The sequence below is a fragment of the Haliotis rubra genome, unplaced genomic scaffold (genome assembly GCF_003918875.1).
Source record: "Haliotis rubra isolate DU_JTF1 unplaced genomic scaffold, ASM391887v1 Scf225, whole genome shotgun sequence".
Classification (NCBI taxonomy): domain Eukaryota; kingdom Metazoa; phylum Mollusca; class Gastropoda; order Lepetellida; family Haliotidae; genus Haliotis; species Haliotis rubra.
This window is the reverse complement of record NW_025766281.1, coordinates 780,487-803,165: the sequence shown is the minus strand read 5'-3', so window position 1 is coordinate 803,165 and position 22,679 is coordinate 780,487. Positions and strand designations below refer to the sequence as shown.

The 22,679-nt window shown below is 42.1% G+C and overlaps 1 protein-coding gene across 2 annotated transcripts; it reads left to right on the top strand.

Moving 5' to 3' along the window:
• The first annotated feature begins 4,713 nt into the window (after positions 1-4,713).
• On the top strand, positions 4,714-20,779 carry LOC124277657 (sulfotransferase 1B1-like). 2 transcript variants are annotated; one of them, XM_046713383.1, is made up of 7 exons: positions 4,714-4,766; positions 9,844-10,029; positions 15,324-15,480; positions 15,690-15,862; positions 16,861-16,964; positions 19,350-19,530; positions 20,506-20,779. In XM_046713383.1, exons 2-7 carry the CDS (start codon positions 9,852-9,854, stop codon positions 20,613-20,615), a joined length of 903 nt encoding a protein of 300 aa, XP_046569339.1. In that variant the 5' UTR covers positions 4,714-4,766; positions 9,844-9,851; the 3' UTR covers positions 20,616-20,779. The 2 variants fall into 2 exon arrangements, with proteins under 2 accessions (XP_046569339.1, XP_046569340.1); XM_046713384.1 differs by lacking the exon at positions 20,506-20,779 and adding an exon at positions 19,986-20,472.
• Positions 20,780-22,679: the final 1,900 nt, after the last annotated feature.

Below are 22,679 nucleotides of genomic sequence, written 5' to 3'. Positions count from 1 at the left end.
CAGGAGCAAGTCAACAGAATATGCAAATCATGTTATTTTCATCTTAAAGCCATAGGAAACATCAGGAATTACATCACAGCGGAATGTGCCCACATCCTAGTCAGATGTCTAGTGCTATCCAGACTAGACTACTGCAATGGACTGTTGATCGGCCTCAGCAAACACAATATCTCAAGACTACAGAAAGTACAGAATACAGCTGCAAGAATTATTTCTCTGAAGACTAAATCTGATCACATCTCTCCTGTTCTCAAATCCTTACATTGGTTGCCTATTCAACAGAGAATCAACTTCAAACTTCTCTGCATCACTTTCAGCTGTCTCCACAATCAAGCTCCAGAATATCTCACCGAACTCATCACAGAATACATTCCATCAAGATCACTCCGGTCCCAGAATCAGCACCTACTACAAGTTCCCAAATTCCACCTAGTTTCGTATGGGAAAAGGGCTTTCTCCTATGTTGCACCAACTCTTTGGAACTCTTTACCTTTAGAAATCAAACTATGTGAATCTCTCTCAACCTTCAAGTCAAAAGTTAAAACTCACCTGTTTCAAAGTGCCTATGTCTGACTCTTTTACTCAATTCTTTTCAGCGCATTGAGCATTCATAAGTGTGTGGACATTTGCGCTTTATAAGTGACATTATTATTATTCTGTAATCTTAAATAAAACGCAAAGCCTTCCAATTGCTCTGTGTCCTTGTGGTCTCAATGTTATGTAATGCCGTTTCAAGATGGGCCATCTTACCCACGTGGACCCCGGCTGGTTTGGCGTTATAGGGTAAGGGAGGCTACTCGACCGTAGCACTACATTATCTCCCCTTGCCATTCGGGAGAGGTCGTTTTGAGAGATATCGTCTCCTTTTCGTAGTGGTAATTTGGTACTCAAAAGTCACAGCTTCATATAATGCATTTTGCATTAAATCTCGCTTTTAATCCATGAATTAGTTAGAATTGGTCTTTAGCAACATATGCTTGTCACAAAAGGCGACTAACGGGGTTGGGTCGCTGATTTGGTTAACACATGTCATCGTATCCCAATTGCGTAGATTGATGCTCATGATGTTGATCACTGGATTGTCTGGTCCAGACTCGATTATTTACAGACCGCCGTCATATAGCTGGAATATTGCTGAGTGCGGCGTTAACAAAACAAACCAACTGGTCCAGACTCTCTGAGAAACAGACTCCAGCCAAACAGCAGGGAAATGTCTTTGTGTTGCTTTCAATAACGAACAAATAACATATTTCTATATTTGCAATATTATCAAACATAAAAAGAAGTTTCAAAAGAGTAACGGTGGTTGTTCAGTTGTGTATCTGATTAGAATCTAGACAGGTGTGTAGGATATGTGGTGCGTTAAACAACAAACAAAATTGATCTCGCATGTTGCCTTGTGTGTGAATAAGTTGAAGGTTCTAGTAAAGAAACAAAATATAACTTTATAGTTATACCTCAACGAAAATATGCAAAAAATCCTTTCTAATTTTACCAATCCTGTTTTTACCATGCACGAGATCGTTAGTGGGAATTTTTCAATTCTCGTTTGTCATTCGAAAAAAAACCTGTTTCGAGTGATTGACATGAGCCTCAATAATATGTGTCAACCTGGTACAGTCCGGAACATTTTCAAATAGAAGAAAGCTGTTGGGTATTAGTAAATGATAAACATGTGTACTATTTATATTTATGTGGCAATTTTGCACAATGATAAAATTTGCAATTCATCGGTCCGTTTCTGACTCAAACGGACTGTAATCAACGAGCCTGACCATCCGATCCCGTTAGTCGCCCCTAACTCGTTCTCAGTACGTTCTTGAAAAATGTTAGGCTCGGGCAGGAACTGTGTGCGAACGGACTGGACGTAGTGTCACCTGATTACAGTCTGTTTAAGAACTTAATGGACAGAACTATATTAGGTACGGAAGGGTGCTTCAGAACGTTGAACATGTCCAACGTTCTACCCGTTCTAAAATGGGACGGAGTGACAACGTACTTAAAACGAGATTACTACGAACAGAATTGCCGTACATAAATCTTACTGTTGACGTGTCTGCTCCACAGACGTGTGCGGGCGTAGTGCAGTCGGGCATCAATTGCAATGTGATTGTACACACTTTCAATCACGTCGATCACGTTCCCAGACGGACCTAAGGGACCGTTCATACTTTATGGCTACAGGGGAAGAATGATGATTTTCATGGAGAAGCATGTACAATGTGAATGACACCCCCTCCATGTCTTGTACAAAATCAATTACCCCCCTGATTTTAAGCATAATATTTTAATACTTCTATGTACAAAATTGATGACATCCCCCACCCCCTGCCACCCAGATCGAAATGGGTGACCCCCATAAAATCATCACCGCACCCCCTACATGTAAGCACTTTTACACTGAAAGGAATACAACAACAAAGATATTGCCAAAATATGCAGTCCCTAATGTTAAGTTGGCAGACTATTTAGCTTTATATATTCAGCCCTACCAATAAATGCACGATGTAAAATGTACTATAAACGTCTAACATTGCAACGAAATCAACATGTCAAATGTCCGAATTGAGGAGGGACAGAGAAAAAGCTTTCTCGACAGTTTCTGTTTACCGACTAAAAGCAGGACAGTATGCGTTACCAGCATCATTCATTGCACGTTGCCGACATCCAGACTTTGAGTTACCGACATCCTCGTGCGATATTACACATGCTTATTCTTCAACACATAGGCATTAATAAGAAAATTCAGTGCATTCAATGTATTCCCACCATCAAAGTTTATCAGTGTGCTAAATAATGTTGATTGTATACACGTGGAAGACTGCTAATTCGAGGGGAATAATCGCCAAGCGATCTTATCAGCCGCCATGTTGGAATGCTGGTAACGTTACCAGCATCCCGTTAGGTACAGTGTGAATGAAAACGAGTTGGTCGAGTTATGAACGAGTTAGAAAGAGGATGTTCACGCGTATTAAGAACGAGATAGGTCTAGTTCAGATATAAACTGACTAAGGACGGGATTGAACTGCTTGAAAACGTTGTCCACACAGGGTGAACGGCAACTTTACCCAGTCTGGACGTAATACCAACTGTTTGGGGACGGTAAACACGAGATACTGCATCGTAATATTTACAAACGTTACTCGTTCGAGCCCGTTTTACAATGATATTATTAACACGGAAAAACTAGACAAAGTTCTACCAATATTTTATAACGATATGCGCTATTGAAAACTGGAAATTTTACAGACTAACCGACTACGTTCCTCAATCTTAAAACCTGCCAAGGGTCACATTGATAACGAGCATCGGACTTAATCCGGGACCAATATCTCTAAAGCTAACAGAACCAAGGTGCATTACGTTTACCTGTCTTTACGGCTGTTTGTATTCCACGTTGGCCAAATCACGTGCGTGCCACATATACCTTCGTAGCATACTCGCGACTGGCCATCGATGCTTCGGTCCAACTAACTGACATAATCTCACGTTCACAATAACAACGTTATCGTAAGTTTTATCTGTAAACGCGATTATTTGCGATAGCTAGAATAGATATATATTACGGATGACAGTCACAAATCAGGGGGTGGCTGTCTAGTAAATTCACTCAAGTGTGTAGCTTTACTTTCTTCAAGTTCGATAAATCTTTACCATTGCTATTCTATCTTAACTTTAATCTATTGGAACTTTAATCTATCTCGTTACTATTTGTTACCCTTGGCGCAACCGTTAGGTCTATGTGGAACGTGGCGTCGTTTAATATATCTCACAATTAATCTGTATTACTGTTTAGGATTGTTTATTTGATAATGATTAACTCTACGTTGTTTTGTGGCTATTGTAGATTGTATAGAGTGTGTCGGGTATCCTAACTATTGCATTACGTGCAAACACGATGTTGTTTATTGACTGTTGTAGAATGCACATTGTATGAACACCCACTGGGGTGATGTCTAGATTGTATAGAGTGTGTCGGGTATCCTAACTATTGCATTACGTGCAAACACGATGTTGTTTATTGACTGTTGTAGAATGCACATTGTATGAACGCCCACTGGGGTGATGTCTGTATTGTATAGAGTGTGTATCCTAACTATTGCATTGCGTTATGAGCAATATGCTGTTTTGTGCGGTATGAACGCCCACTGGGTTGGTGTGTAGAGTATTGAACAATCACATTACGTTGTATACTTTTGAATGTGTATCATGATTAATGTAGTATGTGTAACCAATCCAAGTGTGATGTTTATGTACTTTGATAGATGATTACAGTGTTAACATGTTCTAATAATTTATTATAAACCATACCATTATTGATTGATTATGTGGAATCATCCTGTGACAGCTGTGTAATAAACTCCTTGTTTATTTTACTCAGGTGTTGTGTTGTGTGTGGGTTGGTATAGTCAGACCTCTTGCCAAGCGAGCTGATTCCCCAACACTCGGGTTTTAACAATACTTTTGGACGGGAGAGGTCGTACTAAGACCTACCATGATGTGACTCGGGCTTTTCGACAGGTATGGGTGGCTGAAGACACAGAATATCAATTACTGGATTGTCACGTCCGTGCTCAATAATTTGTTCCTTGACCTCGATTAAATAGGGCTGAGTAGAACAAAACAAGAAATATTTGTGTTGATGGGTCTCTTATCATTGTATCCGCCTGACGACTGTGTGTAACCACGTAAGTAGGTCGACACACGCACAGCCTCTAAACGAACAAACGGTTAGGTCGGTGTATCAGGAACGCCCTCGACATCAGGTACAGAAATGCATATCAATGACTTTTTATATCCTGTAACAATACTTCATCCACAATGTCTGTTCCGTAATAAGGTATTTATATTTTGTAGTAGCATATCCTAAGTCGATAAGGTCGAATTGCAGTAGAAATATGACAACGGTTCGATACTCACATTGTGACCCGAATGGGCGGTTGTGATTTAGGGACACAGTTCGAACATGCAACTGGCTTTAACTTATCCCATTATTATTGTTTTTTATAACTTCTTTTTTATCTGTTCTCACTGATTGATTGTCTTAAGTCTTATTGTCACTTAACTAGCCGTATATCACTCTGCTGCATCCACATCTCTTTATCTTCATTATATTATTTGTGTCAGTTATCTTATCCCAATTATCATCGTGTTTATAACTGCTTTTGATCGGTCCTCTGCGATTGATTGTACATACATGTACATATCTGGCTTTCTGTAAATCTGGTATATATAGTTTGCTTTCTACATATGTCTTTTATCACCGGAAGAAGGGGCAAGAAGACACGTTGTGTTATACAGTAGGCAAGAAGTTGTCATCCACATACTTGTCTTATATATTCACCAACTTCTACATGCCTCTCAAGAATCTCATACATCTGGTGTTTGTTGCTTCAAGGTATACTAGAGCATTAACCAGTGTATACTATTAACACGGAAAAACTAGACAAAGTTTTACCAATACTTTATAACGATATGCGTTATTGAAAATTGGATATAATATTACAGACTAACCGACTACGTTCCTGAATCTTAAAACCTGCCAAAGGGTCACATTGATAACGAGCATCGGACTTAATACAGGATCAGTATCTCTAAAGGATCTCTAAAGCTAACAGAACCAAGGTGCATTACGTCATCTGTCTTTACGGCTGTTTGTAAAGGGCAAGTGTACACGAAAATTAACCTTTTTGTCTTGCACGTTTTCTTCATAAAAAGTGTTTATCAAGTCGTTTTATATCCAAACCCGTACATAAATCAGAAGTAACTAATTTATTATTTGCGTTATATCAATTCATATTTTCAACATTTACCGAGAGTTCTATGTCCACAATAAACACACCATGGCTTATGTCCCTTGGAAATGACGTCATTGGTGCCCAAACGATAAACGAATGACGTCGTCAGACCTTATTAGACCCATTTCACGTGGTGCAGGTATAGGTGTGGTTCTTGTGTCTCGATGCGCAGGCTACTGTTTTAATCCACCTGTTGCTTGGCCGTCACCTGGCTATGTGGTCAGTTCTACACTGTAATGACGTTGCAGTTTGAAAAAACGTATACATTGTACTAAAAGTGTTACCAAGTAACCAAATTGTATAACATATTCAACCTGAGTCGGTCGTCTTTCTAACAGTACCTTTTTTCATGAAACCTATAAAACGTATATGCACTACATCTTGCTTGCCATCGGTGAATGTGCCGGCATTCTACGTTTGTTACTAAAGTTCTTACATAAATCGTACGATATGTCACTCCTCTTCCACCTAATTCACTTTTATATCGATAGTACTCTACATCACGCAGATAAATGCAATTTGCAGTTTTGAACACTTTTTGAAATTCGTTTTTCTATGATAGCATCCGCTGATTGTAGATAAAATTTACTGAAAATTACATGCATCGTAAATCTCGCCAGTTTTGACACATTACTAAATCACCATTCACTGCGTTTTGCGTAATTTATGGTAAAATGTCAAATTTTACTGGGAGAATTGAATTTAAAAGAAAAAGATGTATCATTGTGATCAGCAGTAGTTTTGTTGTTGTATGATCGAATCACCAATGCTCGTTCTGAAACATTATCAATGAACCGAGAATCGCTGAGAATGTTTTGGAAAATACGCAAACGTCAAAGTGAAGTTTCAGCCATATTACATAGTGTTTATAAAATCACGTCACATGTATGTCGGTTATGTTTCGTCCATAAAATTCAACACCATCTTCCTTACATGAATCCCTGAATTCCTCATACAGTTCAAAATAAACTGACAAATGGACTTTGTCACCAATACGAAGTGTTTCAGTGAAATCTAACGAAATATATCGAAGATATGAGTTGCCGTGCTGTGAAAGAATACTTGTTTGAAATGTATACAAAGCCAATCTCAGATTTTACACTGTGTATCCGTTCGCCTACTTGTTGCATACAATTGCTCATTAGTTTTAGAACATGCATGGGAAAGGTATCGTAGCAAGCGATAGTTAAATAAAACAGGTGTATGCCAATGATTTTCTAGATTCATCACAACATATTATAGTTTTTGAAAGCATGACGCCATAACTGACGCAAACTCACGCACAACGATGACGGTACTTCTCTTAATTTCTGACTATTTCCCTTGGTCACAATGAAAACAAAAAGAAAATAACAACCAGCAGACTGTCAGAAGTTTCGGACTGCTTACATGTCACATTTATGCATATACGTTGCTTGAAACAACGAAAATGTCCTTCGAAAACTCGTGTCAGTGAACACGCCATTTCGAAAAAGTCGCTTCCCGATAGTGATGTCATACGGACGTCAACATTGTTATACATATTTGGTATTTTCATTGAGGCGAGGTTATGAATGAAAATACACACGACCAATCCGTCCTGCTGCTTACATTTTCTGTTCTTATGCTTCTTCGTATTTTCACGAACTTTTTTTCACGTGATTAATATCAGTATTATTATCTTTTGATTTGGGACTAGACAGGAGACCAGTTTAAATTCAAGTGGCACCAATTACGTCATAATCAAAGGGCGGTAACTCTGGCCTGTTTAGCTCGGCAAAAAATACCTCATATTGGCATAACATTTCAGCACTTATTTTGAGGGTTATACTTACGTTGTAAGAAAAATGAGTGTATATTTTCAAACATTGGTATTAACTAATTAAAACAGTTCACTTTGATTCACATAAGAATAAATGTGATTTATTCGTGTACACTTGCCCTTTAATCTTCATTATATTATTTGTGTCAGTTATCTTATCCCAATTATCATCGTGTTTATAACTGCTTTTGATCGGTCCTCTGCGATTGATTGTACATACATGTTCATATCTGGCTTTCTGTAAATCTGGTATATATAGTTTGCTTTCTACATATGTCTTTTATCACCCGAAGAAGGGGCAAGAAGACACGTTGTGTTATACAGTAGGCAAGAAGTTGTCATCCACATACTTGTCTTATATATTCACCAACTTCTACATGCCTCTCAAGAATCTCATACATCTGGTGTTTGTTGCTTCAAGGTATACTAGAGCATTAATTAGTGTATACTATTAACACGGAAAAACTAGACAAAGTTTTACCAATACTTTATAACGATATGCGTTATTGAAAACTGGAAATATTACAGACTAACCGACTACGTTCCTCAATCTTAAAACCTGCCAAGGGTCACATTGATAACGAGCATCGGACTTAATACGGGACCAGTATCTCTAAAGCTAACAGAACCAAGGTGCATTACGTCATCTGTCTTTACGGCTGTTTGTATTCCAATGTACGCAACAATAGTTCAGTACACTACACATCACCCCAGTGGGGGTTCATACAATCGACATTATGTAACGGTCACAAACAGCATAGTATTCACAACGTAATACAATAGTTAAAATATCCGACACACTCTATACTTTCTATAATAGTCACAAAACAGTGTAGTGTCAATCAGTATTAAATAAACAATCCTAACTGTAATACAGAAGATATGAGACACATACTAAGGGATGCCTCGTTCCACATAAACCTGAAGGTACTGCCAGGGTTGTAACTTATAGTTAAGGTATTTACAATAGATTAAAGTTAACATAGAATAACAATAGTATGTCAAAGTAGAAGGCAGTAAAGTTTCTTACCTGAGTGAATTTACTAGACAGCCACCCCCTGATTTGTGACTGTCATCCGTAATATATATCTATTCTAGCTATCGCAAATAATCGCGTTTACAGATAAAACTTACGATAACGTTGTTATTGTGAACGTGAGATTATGTCAGTTAGTTGGACCGAAGCATCGATGGCCAGTCGCGAGTATGCTACGAAGGTATATGTGGCACGCACGTGATTTGGCCAACGTGGAATACAAACAGCCGTAAAGGCAGATGACGTAATGCACCTTGGTTCTGTTAGCTTTAGAGATACTGGTCCCGTATTAAGTCCGATGCTCGTTATCAATGTGACCCTTGGTAGGTTTTAAGATTGAGGAACGTAGTCGGTTAGTCTGTAAAATTTCCAGTTTTCAATAGCGCATATCGTTATAAAGTATTGGTAGAACTTTGTCTAGTTTTTCCGTGTTAATATATACATGGGCTTATCCAAGGGTTTGAGTGAGCGAGATGGAGTGAATTTAGTTTTACGCCGCACTCAGCAATATTCCAGCTTTATGGTGGCGGTCTGTAAATAATCGAGTCTGGCCCAGACAATCTAGTGATCAACAGCATTTTCATCGATCTGCGCAACTGGGAACCGACTGTGACTGTGACTGTCAGCGAGCCTGACCACCCGATCCCGTTAGTCGCCTCTTACGACAAGCAGAGTCGCCTTTGGAAGACCTTCTACCCAGGATCTTCACGGGTCGAACTGTGGAAGAATCCAAGGGTTTGAGGGGGGTGGGGTGGGTATTGTTTCTCTCTCTTCTCTCCCTACTCCCCTACCCCACCTCCCCCCACCCCCCGGGGTTCCGGTCAGTTTTCAGTCTAGAAAGGGGCGTTCGGGTAGCCGAGTGACTGTGAGCATTAGCCCCTTACGCCGAAGACACGGGTTCGATTCCCCACATGGGTAAAATGCGTGAAGTCCATTTCTGGTGTCCCCCGCCGTGATATTGCTGGAATATTGCTAAAAGCGGCGTAGAAACATACTCACTCAGTCAGTCAAGTAAAGATTTTATCACGTTTGTATATCTTGGTTCTTCTACTATTTTCAAGTCGTTACATACTTTCGTCAGACAGTTGATTCTAAAACTCACATCGTTTTCCATACACTGTTAGAAAAGTACAACTTAATCCAGCTTTGGTTTTAAATGTGTTTGGTTTGAAATACATTGAGATGTTTAAAAAAATATTTCTTTGCAGTGGTCAAAATGTCAACCCTGAAGTTGCTGACAGACAAGGGCGGTAACTCTGTATACGCCCACAGTATCGACGGCCATTATTTTCCGCCATTTACTTTGGATGTGGAATATGCCACCCACTTGGAGAACATTAAGAAAATGCACATCAGGGACGATGACGTCGTCGTAGTTGGCTACGGCAAGTCAGGTTTGTAGTCTAGAGGTTAAAGCGTTCGCTCGTCACGCCCCGGGTTCGATTCCCCACATGGGTACAATGTGTGAAACCTATTTCTGGTGTTCCCCACCGTGATATTGCTGGAATACAGAATCGGTCATGCACGTAGAAATCTAGACTAATGCTTAGTCTCTGAATGTATGTAATTTTGATGGAACAATTAATTCCTTTTAAACTGAGACGGGATATTCCTGATCCTGAGGAAAACTAAACTCACTCACTCACTCATATCTCCCAATAAGTGAGAAGTGTGACCTGCAAATACGTCATTCAAAAATATTATACATCTTATAGACGTGTGATTGTTAAATATACTACTCACATTTTGCTAAGGATCACAAAACGTCACAACTTTACTTAAACGTAGATTCATAATTTGGAATTGCATCCATTTAAATATTGATAAATAATAATATAGTATCCCCTCTTTAGACAAACAGTCACAAAATCTAACTTTATGCACTTGATACATGAGTAACCATAAAATGGTTTTCATGGCACCAATCAACCATTTTGCAAATCATGGAACTAGTCATTGACAAGTACACAACACCTGTCAATAGCAGGTCCATAGCAAAAATCACAAAGACTCCACTCTCACTGTGACCAAGTTCCCTACCACTGAATCTGTGTTGTGGGGATGTCTGGGCGTGCATGCATCGTGTGAGATGGGATAAGTGTACTACCCATCAATAGTTTAGACTCACTTAAAGCACTCACTATGTAATGTGTAAGTATATGGTTATATCAAAGATAGATTTCTCCACTAACATGGGGGAACCAACTGCAAACTTTATGCAGATGAATTGTACGAGGATCATGCATCAAATTGCTGAAAAAGCATGTGCAAATATCGTGCATGTGAACAGCTGCGTTGTGGTGTTAAGTTTTGTTAATAATTCACCAATTTTCACTGATTTTCATCATTTACTGAACTCATGACAATAATCTTTTCAACGTTACGAATTTGTTTTACAATACATTCGTTCATGTGTAAACAGTACCTTTATACTGAATGAAATATTTTGCAAAATCTAGTTTAGAACAATTAACTGAAGTAAGTGGCTACATTTACACTAGTGAGTCTAAACTTTTGATGGGTAGTATATATAAATATACAATTTTAACATTTTTAAAGTTATCCTATTTCACGTAGTATACTTATCCCACAGTCGGACGGCGGGTTGCAGATTACCCTGTGTCTGTAGACTGACTGACTGACTGACTGAGTTTGCTTTTACGCCGCCTTTAGCAATATTCCAGCAACATCACGGCGGGGGACACCAGAAATGGGCTTCAGAGTGTCTGTAGAAGGTACACAACAAAGTGTCAGGTAGACAGATGACAACCGTGTGATGTCGATGCACAAGGGAGGCCTGTTACCAGTACTATCCCTTGATTGACTCCATAACTCCTATGCTTGTGGTGGGTTAATCAACGGAACCCCTTGGCGTACTAGGTACAAAACCCCCAGAGAGTTGGGTGCTCCCGAGTAATGTTGTTTTCCGCCGCAACCTTCGTCCGAAGAGGAAAGGACGAAGCTAAGCAGCGTTGCACGACTCATCCCCGATATACAGAAAGCCCCAGTAAATTTCGACCTTAATCTGGCCCGCACCTGCTTCGGAACCATGCCCGCAGTCACACATAAAGGTGAAAGGGAAGATGCCCCGGAATGCTCAACTGTCTTAACGTTCACATCGACCCTCCCTCCGCTACACAAGCTTAGTCAAGGATGTGTCCAGTAACTGCGTCCACTTGAATTCGGCAGGTCACACTTCACTGACGTGATTGCGCGTTAGAGTAGAGGACAGTAAGCATGAGTGTCGATCACCTCTGCATCGTAGCACAAGACCATGCCTCGAGTCTATGATGAAGCCATGCCCGGTGACCGTACTACAACACCCTAGGATGTAACTAAGTGAGGAAGATCTATGCCCAAATAAAAAGAACGAAGATGAAATGGACATCATACATGCTTATGCCGTATATACAAGGTAACACGGAACCCACATGCCAATAATGTCCCTTTATCTGCGTTGTTGGGCCACAGACAGCTGCTGAGCCAGTACTAGTGGACCAAACTGGTGTAGACCTTTGACGTCGGTCAGAGAGAGGCCACGTAGGTAGTGGGAAGCGAAGACCGTGTCAGATTTCCCCAAGCATCCCTCCTTGATGGAAGCCAGTGAGCAGTTACTGTGAAGAGCCATGGACGATGCTAAAGCCAGAGTCTCATGAGCATTAGACGCCGCTGAGTCCGGCAAAGGACTGAGCTTGCTGGGCTGAGGCTATAGAAAACAGTGTGAAGACATTACTTGCTTGCGCAATCTCTGAAGTCTTGCTAGGCAGCAATGTAAATCTTCAACGCTCTAACAGGGTAGGGTGAGAGATCTTTGGTGTCGTCAGGCCCAAGAATGGTGGACAATGGTAGAATCGTGAAGAGATGGTCCGGTAGCACGGGCAACTGGTTCTTTGCAATATAGTCCATGCGGAAACTGAGGAAAACCTTCTCATGTTTCTTCCGCTCGAACTTAACCTGCTTAACGCCCAGCGCATGGTGCTCCGAGATTCGAGAAGCAGTAGCCAAAGCTATCAGGAAGATGGTCTAAATGCAATGCGCTCAAAGTCCCTCTCATGAAGTGGTTCAGTATCAGTGGAAACGAGATGTTGAAGGACAACGGAGAGGTCCCAGACAGACTGGAGTTCAGGAACAGTAGATATCTTAACTCCCGTGGTCACTGTATTAATAGCAGCTAAATACGTGGCTGGTGTTGATGCCTTCAGTTTCCTAGACGTACGCAGAATTTGCAAATACTCTGCAACGGCCTGAGTAGTAGGAGACAGGATATTCTTCAATCTTCAGTAGTCCGGGTGGAAATGCGATGAGCCCCAAGGTGATAGCCCCAGCCACTCACCTGGAGTATCCTTTAGCCATCAGGCATTTCTGAAGATGAGCCAAATGTGTCTCTGTGGAGACGCCTGCAGTAGCTCTTAGTGTGGGTGACCAGTAGGTCATCTCGACTGGCCAGATTGCATATGTCGACGAACCAACCTTAAGCAGTCATCTGCTTGGTGGACTGAAGCTTCTGTAGTACTCTGGGAAGTAGATCTGGCAGAGGAACCGCATAAGCGTTGAGGCCCTCTTAGGAGATTGCTAGAGCATCTAGGTCCCAAGACATAGCGTCTGGAATGGGAGACACGAATCTGGAAGCTGGTTGTTGAATCTGGTCTCAAACAGGTCTGTTTGAGGATTGCAGGTCGGAAGACAAATCGATCTGAAGATCTGAGGTTGTAGTTTCCATTCCGTCGGAGACAGCCGGAGTTGAGTGTTCCACTACCTCTACCCTAGAGGCAACTGTAGGTTTAGGCGTGATGGCTTCCGAAGTGGGGAATAAGAGACGAAAGTTCTCATTCAGGTTGGAATCTGACGATGCTTCCAAACAATCTTCACGTTCGGTAGTAGGAGTAACCTTGGCTTGGCCACTTTAATAGGACTGTAACAGGACTCTTTTTTGCCGTTGAAGTTCATGCTCTTCTGACCTCTTCCAAGAGTCTCTGTCCGCGAGATAGCGAGTCCTAACTTTACAGGAGGCTGCAAATACATCGTCAGTCACGCCCTTGCATAGATGACATCTTTTATCCCAACTGCATAGTCCAATACAGTCTACACATGACGAGTGGGGGTCCGTGGAAGAAAAGATCTTGCTTTGAAAACAAAACTTTCTTTTCCGAGATGTAAAGTCTTTTTGACCCATAAATCAAAATTGCTCCCTTCGTTTACAGCACGCTGCACTGCTGTGCGACAAGAAGGAGAACGACCAGACAAAGGAGTCACATGACCGTTCAGGAGGCGTTCTGCATGCTTCACAGAGGCTGAAGTTGTCCATGAATGGGAGTAGAAGGGGGGTGGGGGGTGGGGGGTGTTTGAGGAATGTTGGGCGAATGGTACAAGTGAGGCCAAAAACTCTGTTTGCAGTTCGTTTCCACTCAGCTGTCAAATCATGAGAGAGAGTATGCTACGTGAGGTAGGATAAGTTTTAAAATACGTGTATTTACATACATTCATCCACTGGGGTAGCCTAGTGGTTAAAGCATTAGCTCGTAACGCCGAAGACCCAGGTTCGATTCCCTATATGGGTACTACATGGTGATATTGCTGGAATATTGCTAAAAGCGGCGTCAAACTAAACTGACCTTCTCACTCACTCCAATTCCATCATGGGCACAGTTGACTAAAGTGCAGCAATAGCAATATCTGTACATATTTACCAAGCATAAAACATGGCAGGATCCGATGCCGTAGGGTGAGATAAACTGTCTCTCAATAGAATAAAAATGTCAAACGTCTAAGATCAGCTCTTAATGAAATATAATATTGTAGTTTTTAAAATGGCGTCATACAGTGTTGATTCACATCCTCAAGTTCCACCGTGTAATGTTGACATGTTTGTATCTGTCAGGTACACACTGGATGTGGGAGGTGGCTGGGATGTTGACATGTTTGTATCTGTCAGGTACACACTGGGTGTGGGAGGTGGCTGGGATGTTGACATGTTTGTATCTGTCAGGTACACACTGGGTGTGGGAGGTGGCTGGGATGTTGACATGTTTGTATCTGTCAGGTACACACTGGATGTGGGAGGTGGCTGGGATGTTGACATGTTTGTATCTGTCAGGTACACACTGGATGTGGGAGGTGGCTGGGATGTTGACATGTTTGTATCTGTCAGGTACACACTGGGTGTGTGAGGTGGCTGGGATGTTGACATGTTTGTATCTGTCAGGTACACACTGGATGTGGGAGGTGACTGGGATGTTGACATGTTTGTATCTGTCACGTACACACTGGGTGTGGGAGGTGGCTGGGATGTTGACGTGTTTGTATCTGTCAGGTAGACACTGGGTGTGTGAGGTTGCTGGGATGTTGACATGTTTGTATCTGTCAGGTACACACTGGGTGTGGGAGGTTGCTGGGATGTTGACATGTTTGTATCTGTCAGGTACACACTGGGTGTGGGAGGTGGCTGGGATGTTGACATGTTTGTATCTGTCAGGTACACACTGGATGTGGGAGGTGACTGGGATGTTGACATGTTTGTATCTGTCACGTACACACTGGGTGTGGGAGGTGGCTGGGATGTTGACGTGTTTGTATCTGTCAGGTAGACACTGGGTGTGTGAGGTTGCTGGGATGTTGACATGTTTGTATCTGTCAGGTACACACTGGGTGTGGGAGGTTGCTGGGATGTTGACATGTTTGTATCTGTCAGGTACACACTGGGTGTGGGAGGTGGCTGGGATGCTGATGGCCGGAAGTACAAACTACATCCGGAATATCAAAGAGAGCCAATTCCTGGAAGTCAAGGAAGTGGCGGTGCTTGAGGCTCTGACGTCACCGAGACTACTCAACACACACATGGGGTTCAGGTAGTACTCTGATTGATGCATATTTATCTCATGCGGAGTGCGGCGTTAAACAATAAACAAACAAAACGAAATCATCTTTATTGGTCATGCCACTTTAGCCATTGCTATATGGACGTAAATAGAATATTGGGGAATCTTTACCCGACTGTTGGTCCAATAATTGCCTCTCATTGGGCCTAGATAACTCATTGACCAATGGTCAATTCCAGATTCCTGCCGTCGGAGATCGTGACCAAGAGAACCAAGGTCATTTACCTGCTGAGGAACCCTAAGGACGTGGCGGTGTCCCTCTATAACCACGTGACCGGAATGAATGCCGGGGAGAAATATTTGTATAACGGGATATGGGACGATTTCCTGGACGCCTATCTCCAGGGTAAAGGTGAGTTAGGATGCTACCCTACAGTGGGATGTGAAGTCCAACAGTGAAGACTGTGGATTTATGAAAAGGCTGTCCGTATTTTTACTGTTTCCAATCTCCTGCCCTACCTGAAGTTTCACTTCAAAGTGAAATAATAAAAAAAAATCTTTTTAAATTTTCCCTGAAAATGTATACCATACTGTGATAAAAGTAACCCAACACTCTTACTCGTTCATCAAAAACAGGTCAGGTTGCATCTTTCATTATCTACATTTATTTAAAAAATGTTAAGGGCCTCACAATCAATATATAGACTATTGCGCGCCACGTAACGTACATTTTCAAAATTAAAAAAATGTAACACAGGGACTATTTATTTTTTTTAGAAAAATATTTTCCCGCCCGCACAGATGTGGGGCATGCGAAACACGAGAAACATGAAACATTTTAAAAATTCGGATGGCCTAATGAGTGTGCTCGTCTTGGATACCCGTGAAGATCCGGGTTAGGATTGATCTTCAGCAACCCATGCTTGTCGTAAAAGGCGACTAATGGGTTCGGGTAGCGCTAAGGTTGCTCTGTACAACGGCACCCTGAACGTGTTGTGAGACCGCCTCCGTGGTGTAGTGGTTAGAGCGTCCGCCCGGAGAGCGGAAGGTCGCGGGTTCGATCCCCGACCGCGTCAAACCAAAAGACGTTAAAATATGGCACTTGTTGGTCCCTGCCTGGCGCTCGGCATTAATGGGTACAACAAGGTCTGGTCGGCTCGGAGTCAGTATAATGTGTCTGAGTGGGGTATTCATGCTTCACTGCGGCATGGTCTCTCAGTGGGCTAGCACTATAAAACCAGCTTCAGTCTGGGCTAGTACAAGCAGCGGCACATACACATACACACGAATGCACGTCCTCATATGAGCGAAATATTCTCAAGCACGACGTTAAACCCAATTTCACCTCACCTCACCTGAACGTGTTGTGCCACTTACTTTGTGTTACGGTTTTGTTTCATGATCACCCAGTCTTTGGTGGGTCTTGGTTCGACAGTGTCTTAAACTGGGAGAAGACAGTTGCTGCTCTCACGGAATTACCCGTACTTACTGTGCACTATGAAGACATGAAAAAGGTAATATAAGTTATGTGTTTCAGATTTCAAATAAATCTTTAACTGTTACTTCACACCAAGCTTACCCTGTATGAAATGTAAATACTGTAGGTTGGTTGGATGGTGTGTTATTGTAAGTCACGCTCGGCAGTAATCCAGCTATTAGGCGGCGGCCTGTAAATAATCGAGTCTGGACCAGACAATCCGGTGATCAACAACATGAGCATCGATCTACGCAATTGGGATACGATGACATGTGTCAACCAAGTCAGCGAGTCTGGGCACCCGATCAAACCGAAACATGAGTCTCATTAACCTATTCAGACAATGACCTACTTTACAGCCGACCCGAATTTTCTCGTGTGAAAGTGAAAATAGACATCACAAACAACTATGGTTACACTGAATTCCAATTCCTTGTTTCATAAGAAATTGGTATTTACAAATGAATTTAAATAGTAAACTTTAATCACATCGTATTTCTATATTTTATGGTGAGGTGTAGGCAGTATGACCTTAACTATAATAAGACGTCACAGACTGCCCCTGTTTGATGAGGTCGTAAAATGATTCACAATGCATCTGGCTCACTGGTTACACCTGTTATGTGTTTTTTTGCGCTTATTCAGTGTAGTTCTGTAACGCACGTTATTGATATAATATCAATTCCGTACCAGACCGCCAAACTTTCTAGCGGCAGAGCCTCGTTTTGAGATTTCCACGATTTCCAGGTTTCCGTTTGTCAGAGCTCGTTGTACGACAGAGCACGCTGCACGACGTGTTTGCAAGGCTTAGAAGGAGCCTAGTGTTGCAATATACAAGTTCTTAGATGTATGAAATAATACTGATTAATATTTATGTATCCAGTTAAATGAATTGGTCTCAAAATTCTCGACTGGTTATTGTTCTAAGTTGCGCAATAGGACGGAACCCAGTCAACAGGAAACGAGACCAATGTTTTGACTTGCCACAGTCTATTAGTCGCCTTAAAGCAAGCATGGGTTCCTAAAAGCTAATTCTAATCCGGATCTTCGCGGTTTTAAATATTGTAAAACTGGAGATAAAATTAGACCTTTTTGCTGTGTAATTTGTATTTTGACTCCGCATTCAACAGTATTCCATCTGTGTCACGGGGGTTTGCAAATAATTCAATCTGGGCCCACATGCACAATGCAATCTTAGTGCTATGACTATGCTAAGTCTGTGTTAAAGTATGGGAGTTCCCATCAGCCTGTGAAGATCCGGGTTAGAATTGGTCTTCAGCAATTCATGCTTGTAGGAGGCGACTAACGGGGCATCGGATGATCAGGCTCGCTGACTTGGTTGACATGTCACTGTATCCACGTTGCCTAGAATTTCATGCTGCTGATCACTGGATTGTCTGGTCCAGACTCGATTTATTTATAGCTTGAATATTGCTGGGCTGTGTTAAACAACAAACCGCTAGCTGATGTTTACGAACTTGTTTTTAAGAGCACGCGCATCCTCGATAATCTCCAGGGTATACCTTACGATCACTCTCCACTATACTCCACTGGATGCATCCACGGCTTGGCCCTATGATTTTATTACCTCCCTTGGCTGGCTTTTTATCCAATCAAGTGTCTACGCTGGGAAGTTGAGCAAACCAATCACAACTCACTTTCGCTTCTTAAATTATCTGTTTAAACTTGGCAACACAATTGATGCAGAGGTACTCTGAAAGAGGTAGAAGGAGTTCTTTTATATATTTTTTTTGAAGTTTCAGATCTGTCAATTTGTCTGTATTATTTTCTCAAATATATGAATGGCACTGCGTACAAACCTTCGCGACTGCAACCGCTATCTTTGTTGACACTGGGAAACTCGGATGTAACGGCGGCTTAGCTGATTGGCTACTGTGAGAATGTGGAGCCAGCAAAGGGAGGTAATATAATTATCGGGCCAAGCCGTGGATGCATCCAGGGTATGGCTGAGAGTGATCGTAACGTATACCCTGGAGATTATCGAGGATGGGGAACGCGTAGAAATCTCAATTCCTTAACACCTTGTAACATCTGAGGGGTAAGGATTTTAACCAGCTCTTTTTTGTAGACTATTTGATTTTGCCAGAACTAAAACAGCATAAACTGAATAAACAAAATAACTGAAAATGTCCTTCTTTCAAGCAGGACTAGCTACAAGCTCTGAGGACTAATAAACTCAAGTTTACACCTGTCCCGTGGGTTTAGTCTCAGAATGGGTGAATGAGTGAGTTTGGTTTTACGCCGATATTCCAGCAATAGCACGGCGGGGACACCAGAAATGGTTTCACACATTTTACCCATGTGGGCAATCGAACCCGGGTCTTCAGCGTGACGAGCGAACGCTTTAAACACTAGGCTACCCCATCGCCCTCTAGTCCCAGAAACATTTCTCGTATTTCAGGATCCCTTGTCAAATGTACAACGTCTGTCGGAGTTCCTTGGAGTACAACGTGATTCCGAGTTCTGCCAGGAAGTGGTGGAAGCATGCAGTTTTAAGAAACTTAAACATGCAAAGGAAAACTTGAAGGAAAACTATCTGCGGAACGTATGGAAACCTGGCACTGCGGGCTTTTACAGGAAAGGTAGGACAGTCATCTGTCTTCTTTGAAATAATGGCTTAAAATCGGTTTTTGTATTTGAATACGGAAAGGTTTTAGAAATTATTGATAAGTTTTTAAAGGGCATGCTCAACAATTTGTCAGAATAGTACGCATTACCTCGAATGAGTTTAGCTTTATCGACGCTTTTAGCAATATCCCAGTAATATCACGGCGGGGGACATCAGAAATGGGCTTCACACATTGTACCCATGTTGGGAATAGAACCCGGGTCTTCGGCGTGACGAGCGAAAGCTTTGATCACTAAGCTAAGCCGCCGCCCTCTGATCACCTCGAACTGTGCAGTTTGTACAGAAGGGTAGTGATGTACACTTTAGTAATTTCGTTATCGAATTCGGTGAGTGCACAAAAAAGTCAAAGAGCACACATGGAAGAAACGTTCCAGAGTAAATCAATAAAACGATGTGTCTATGTTACAGGGGAAGTGGGAGACTGGAAGAAACGTTCCTGAGTAAATCAATAAAACGATGTGTCTATGTTACAGGGGAAGTGGGAGACTGGAAGAAACGTTCCTGAGTAAATCATTAAAACGATGTTTGTATGTTACAGGGGAAGTGGGAGACTGGAAGAAACGTTCCTGAGTAAATGAGTAAAACGATGTGTCTATGTTACAGGGGAAGTGGGAGACTGGAAGAAACGTTCCTGAGTAAATGAGTAAAACGATGTGTCTATGTTACAGGGGAAGTGGGAGACTGGAAGAAACGTTCCTGAGTAAATCAGTAAAACCATGTATCTATGTTACAGGGGAAGTGGGAGACTGGAAGAAACGTTCCTGAGTAAATCAGTAAAACGATGTGTCTATGTTACAGGGGAAGTGGGAGACTGGAAGAAACGTTCCTGAGTAAATCAGTAAAACGATGTGTCTATGTTACAGGGGAAGTGGGAGACTGGAAGAAACGTTCCTGAGTAAATCATTAAAACGATGTGTCAATGTTACAGGGGAAGTGGGAGACTGGAAGAACTGGTTTACCGTGGCCCAGAACGAGAGGTTTGATGCGGTGTATGCAGAAAAGATGAAAAATTCCAAACTAAAAATGCAGTTTGAATAAAAATGAGGAGAGTCTGGTCTGGGAATTGCCTTCAGAACGGGTGGCCGTCCCGGTCAATATTTGACGACGATTTTCTGTGCACAGAGTTCAACCTGATTTGAGGAGATGGAGAAACAACAGGTTGTTTCACACGATTATCCAATATGATACACATATGTTACTTTCATCTGATTCTGTTTTTCATTTTGTCGGCGCCGAATCAACGAGCGTGTAAAACGGGTGTTACTTCGGGATTCCCTCCCACATCTAGCTGACCCTCTGTAATTTAACTGAAATACAGGTCACAGCTGCGTAAAAACTATTCACTCTGTTAAAATACGAATCGATCATACGTCAATTATATCAACACAGGGACAGAATCGCCATTGTTGCTGAATGTCATTATCTTTAATTGTGAGAATACGAGTTCAGGCTAAGGCGTTCGGGTGGTCAGGCTTGGTTTATACATGTCATCGAATTCAATATACGTGTATCGATGCCCTCAACAATATCCCAGTATTCCAGTCAAGGCAGTGATAGTGTTAGCATCTATCAACGTCTAAGGGGTACGTTGTAACATCAGCAATATGTTAGCTACCCTGACCACCCAATCCACAATGGGAGAGGCGACCAGCACATTCCGCTGGGTGCAATTCCAAACGGATAACCACAGGTTCGGTGCTGTGAAATGTGGTTCAATGTCATGGTCAAGATATTTGTACATGCCTGGACTCGTGGCGGATTTACATGTGGTGCCAACCGAGTGAGTGAGTTTAGTTTTACGCCGCACTCGACAATATTCCAGCGGTATGGCGGCGGTCTGTTAATAATTGAGTCTGGATCAGACAATCCAGTGATCAACAGCGTGAGCATCGATCTACGCAATTGGGATATGATGACATGTGTCAACCACGTCAGCAAGCCTGACCACTCGCAGTGTATGAAATAAGGTCCGTCCTACCGCCCGAGACGGGCTAGATTTCTGACGGACGGTCTAAATTTACAGCTAGCCAGCCCGATGGTCTAGTAAAAATTCTAGCTGTTCCGTACATCTGAGTAAATTCACCATATCTTGGTGTGAGGTCTGGTTAAATCCATTTGGGGCTGGTATCATTTTGAAGTCCTGATGTCTGGCTGGGTTTTTGGCGTATTTCATACACTGCCACCCAATTCCGTTAGTCGCCTCTTACGACAAGCATGAGTTACTGAAGATCAGTTCTAACCCGTGGCCGGATCTTCATGGGTACCAACCGAGATACCATATCCTAATCAAACAGTGATATCCTTCTGAGACACAGTGTATGTATTGACTACGCATCGATCAGTCTTCGATCTTTTTCCGTAATGCCGAGCAGGGTTACTACTATTCCCATCTGTTAACGTCCTTTGGTAGGACGCGCCCGGGGATCGAAAATCATTCCGCTCCCCGGGCTGGGGCTCTATCCACTGGACCACATTGGCGAATTTGAAATATAAACCCTCGGAAGAAATGATTTTGCCAAAAAAGAAAACTTGCCGACCGGTTTGGAACATAAGATGAAAGTTATCCGAAAGACGACTGGCAGCTCATCATGCCTTGAAACCAAAAGATCAAGGAAAGGCAAAATTCGAAAGATTTAATTAGTGCACACACAAAATAAATAAAGAGCCAAAAGTATTGTCCAAAAATGTCTAAAATGTAAATAGCACAAGATCACACAATGTCACAAGATGCCACTGATTCAAGCGTCCATCTTGCCAACACGGAACATACTCCTGAGGAACCTGGCCACACGAGATCTCACAGTGGGCTGGGGCTGTGGGTCTTCCTCGTGGAGGTCGATCTCCTCCAAGTGGGAGTCATCAGGGAGGGTGGGGCTGGAGACGGGGGTAGGGGTGTGGGGGGCAGGCAGTTCAGACAGGGGCTCAAGGATGGTGAAATATCTGCACGTGGGACGCTGGCAGGGAGGTGGAGAATAAGTTGCAAATAGAAATAGATGTTAAATATCTGAGTTCAGGGACCCATCTAGATTCAACTTAGTGCTTGTGACAAGCAAATTGAAAATATATGAATTTATCAAGTCTTCATTTTGTTAAACTCGTAGA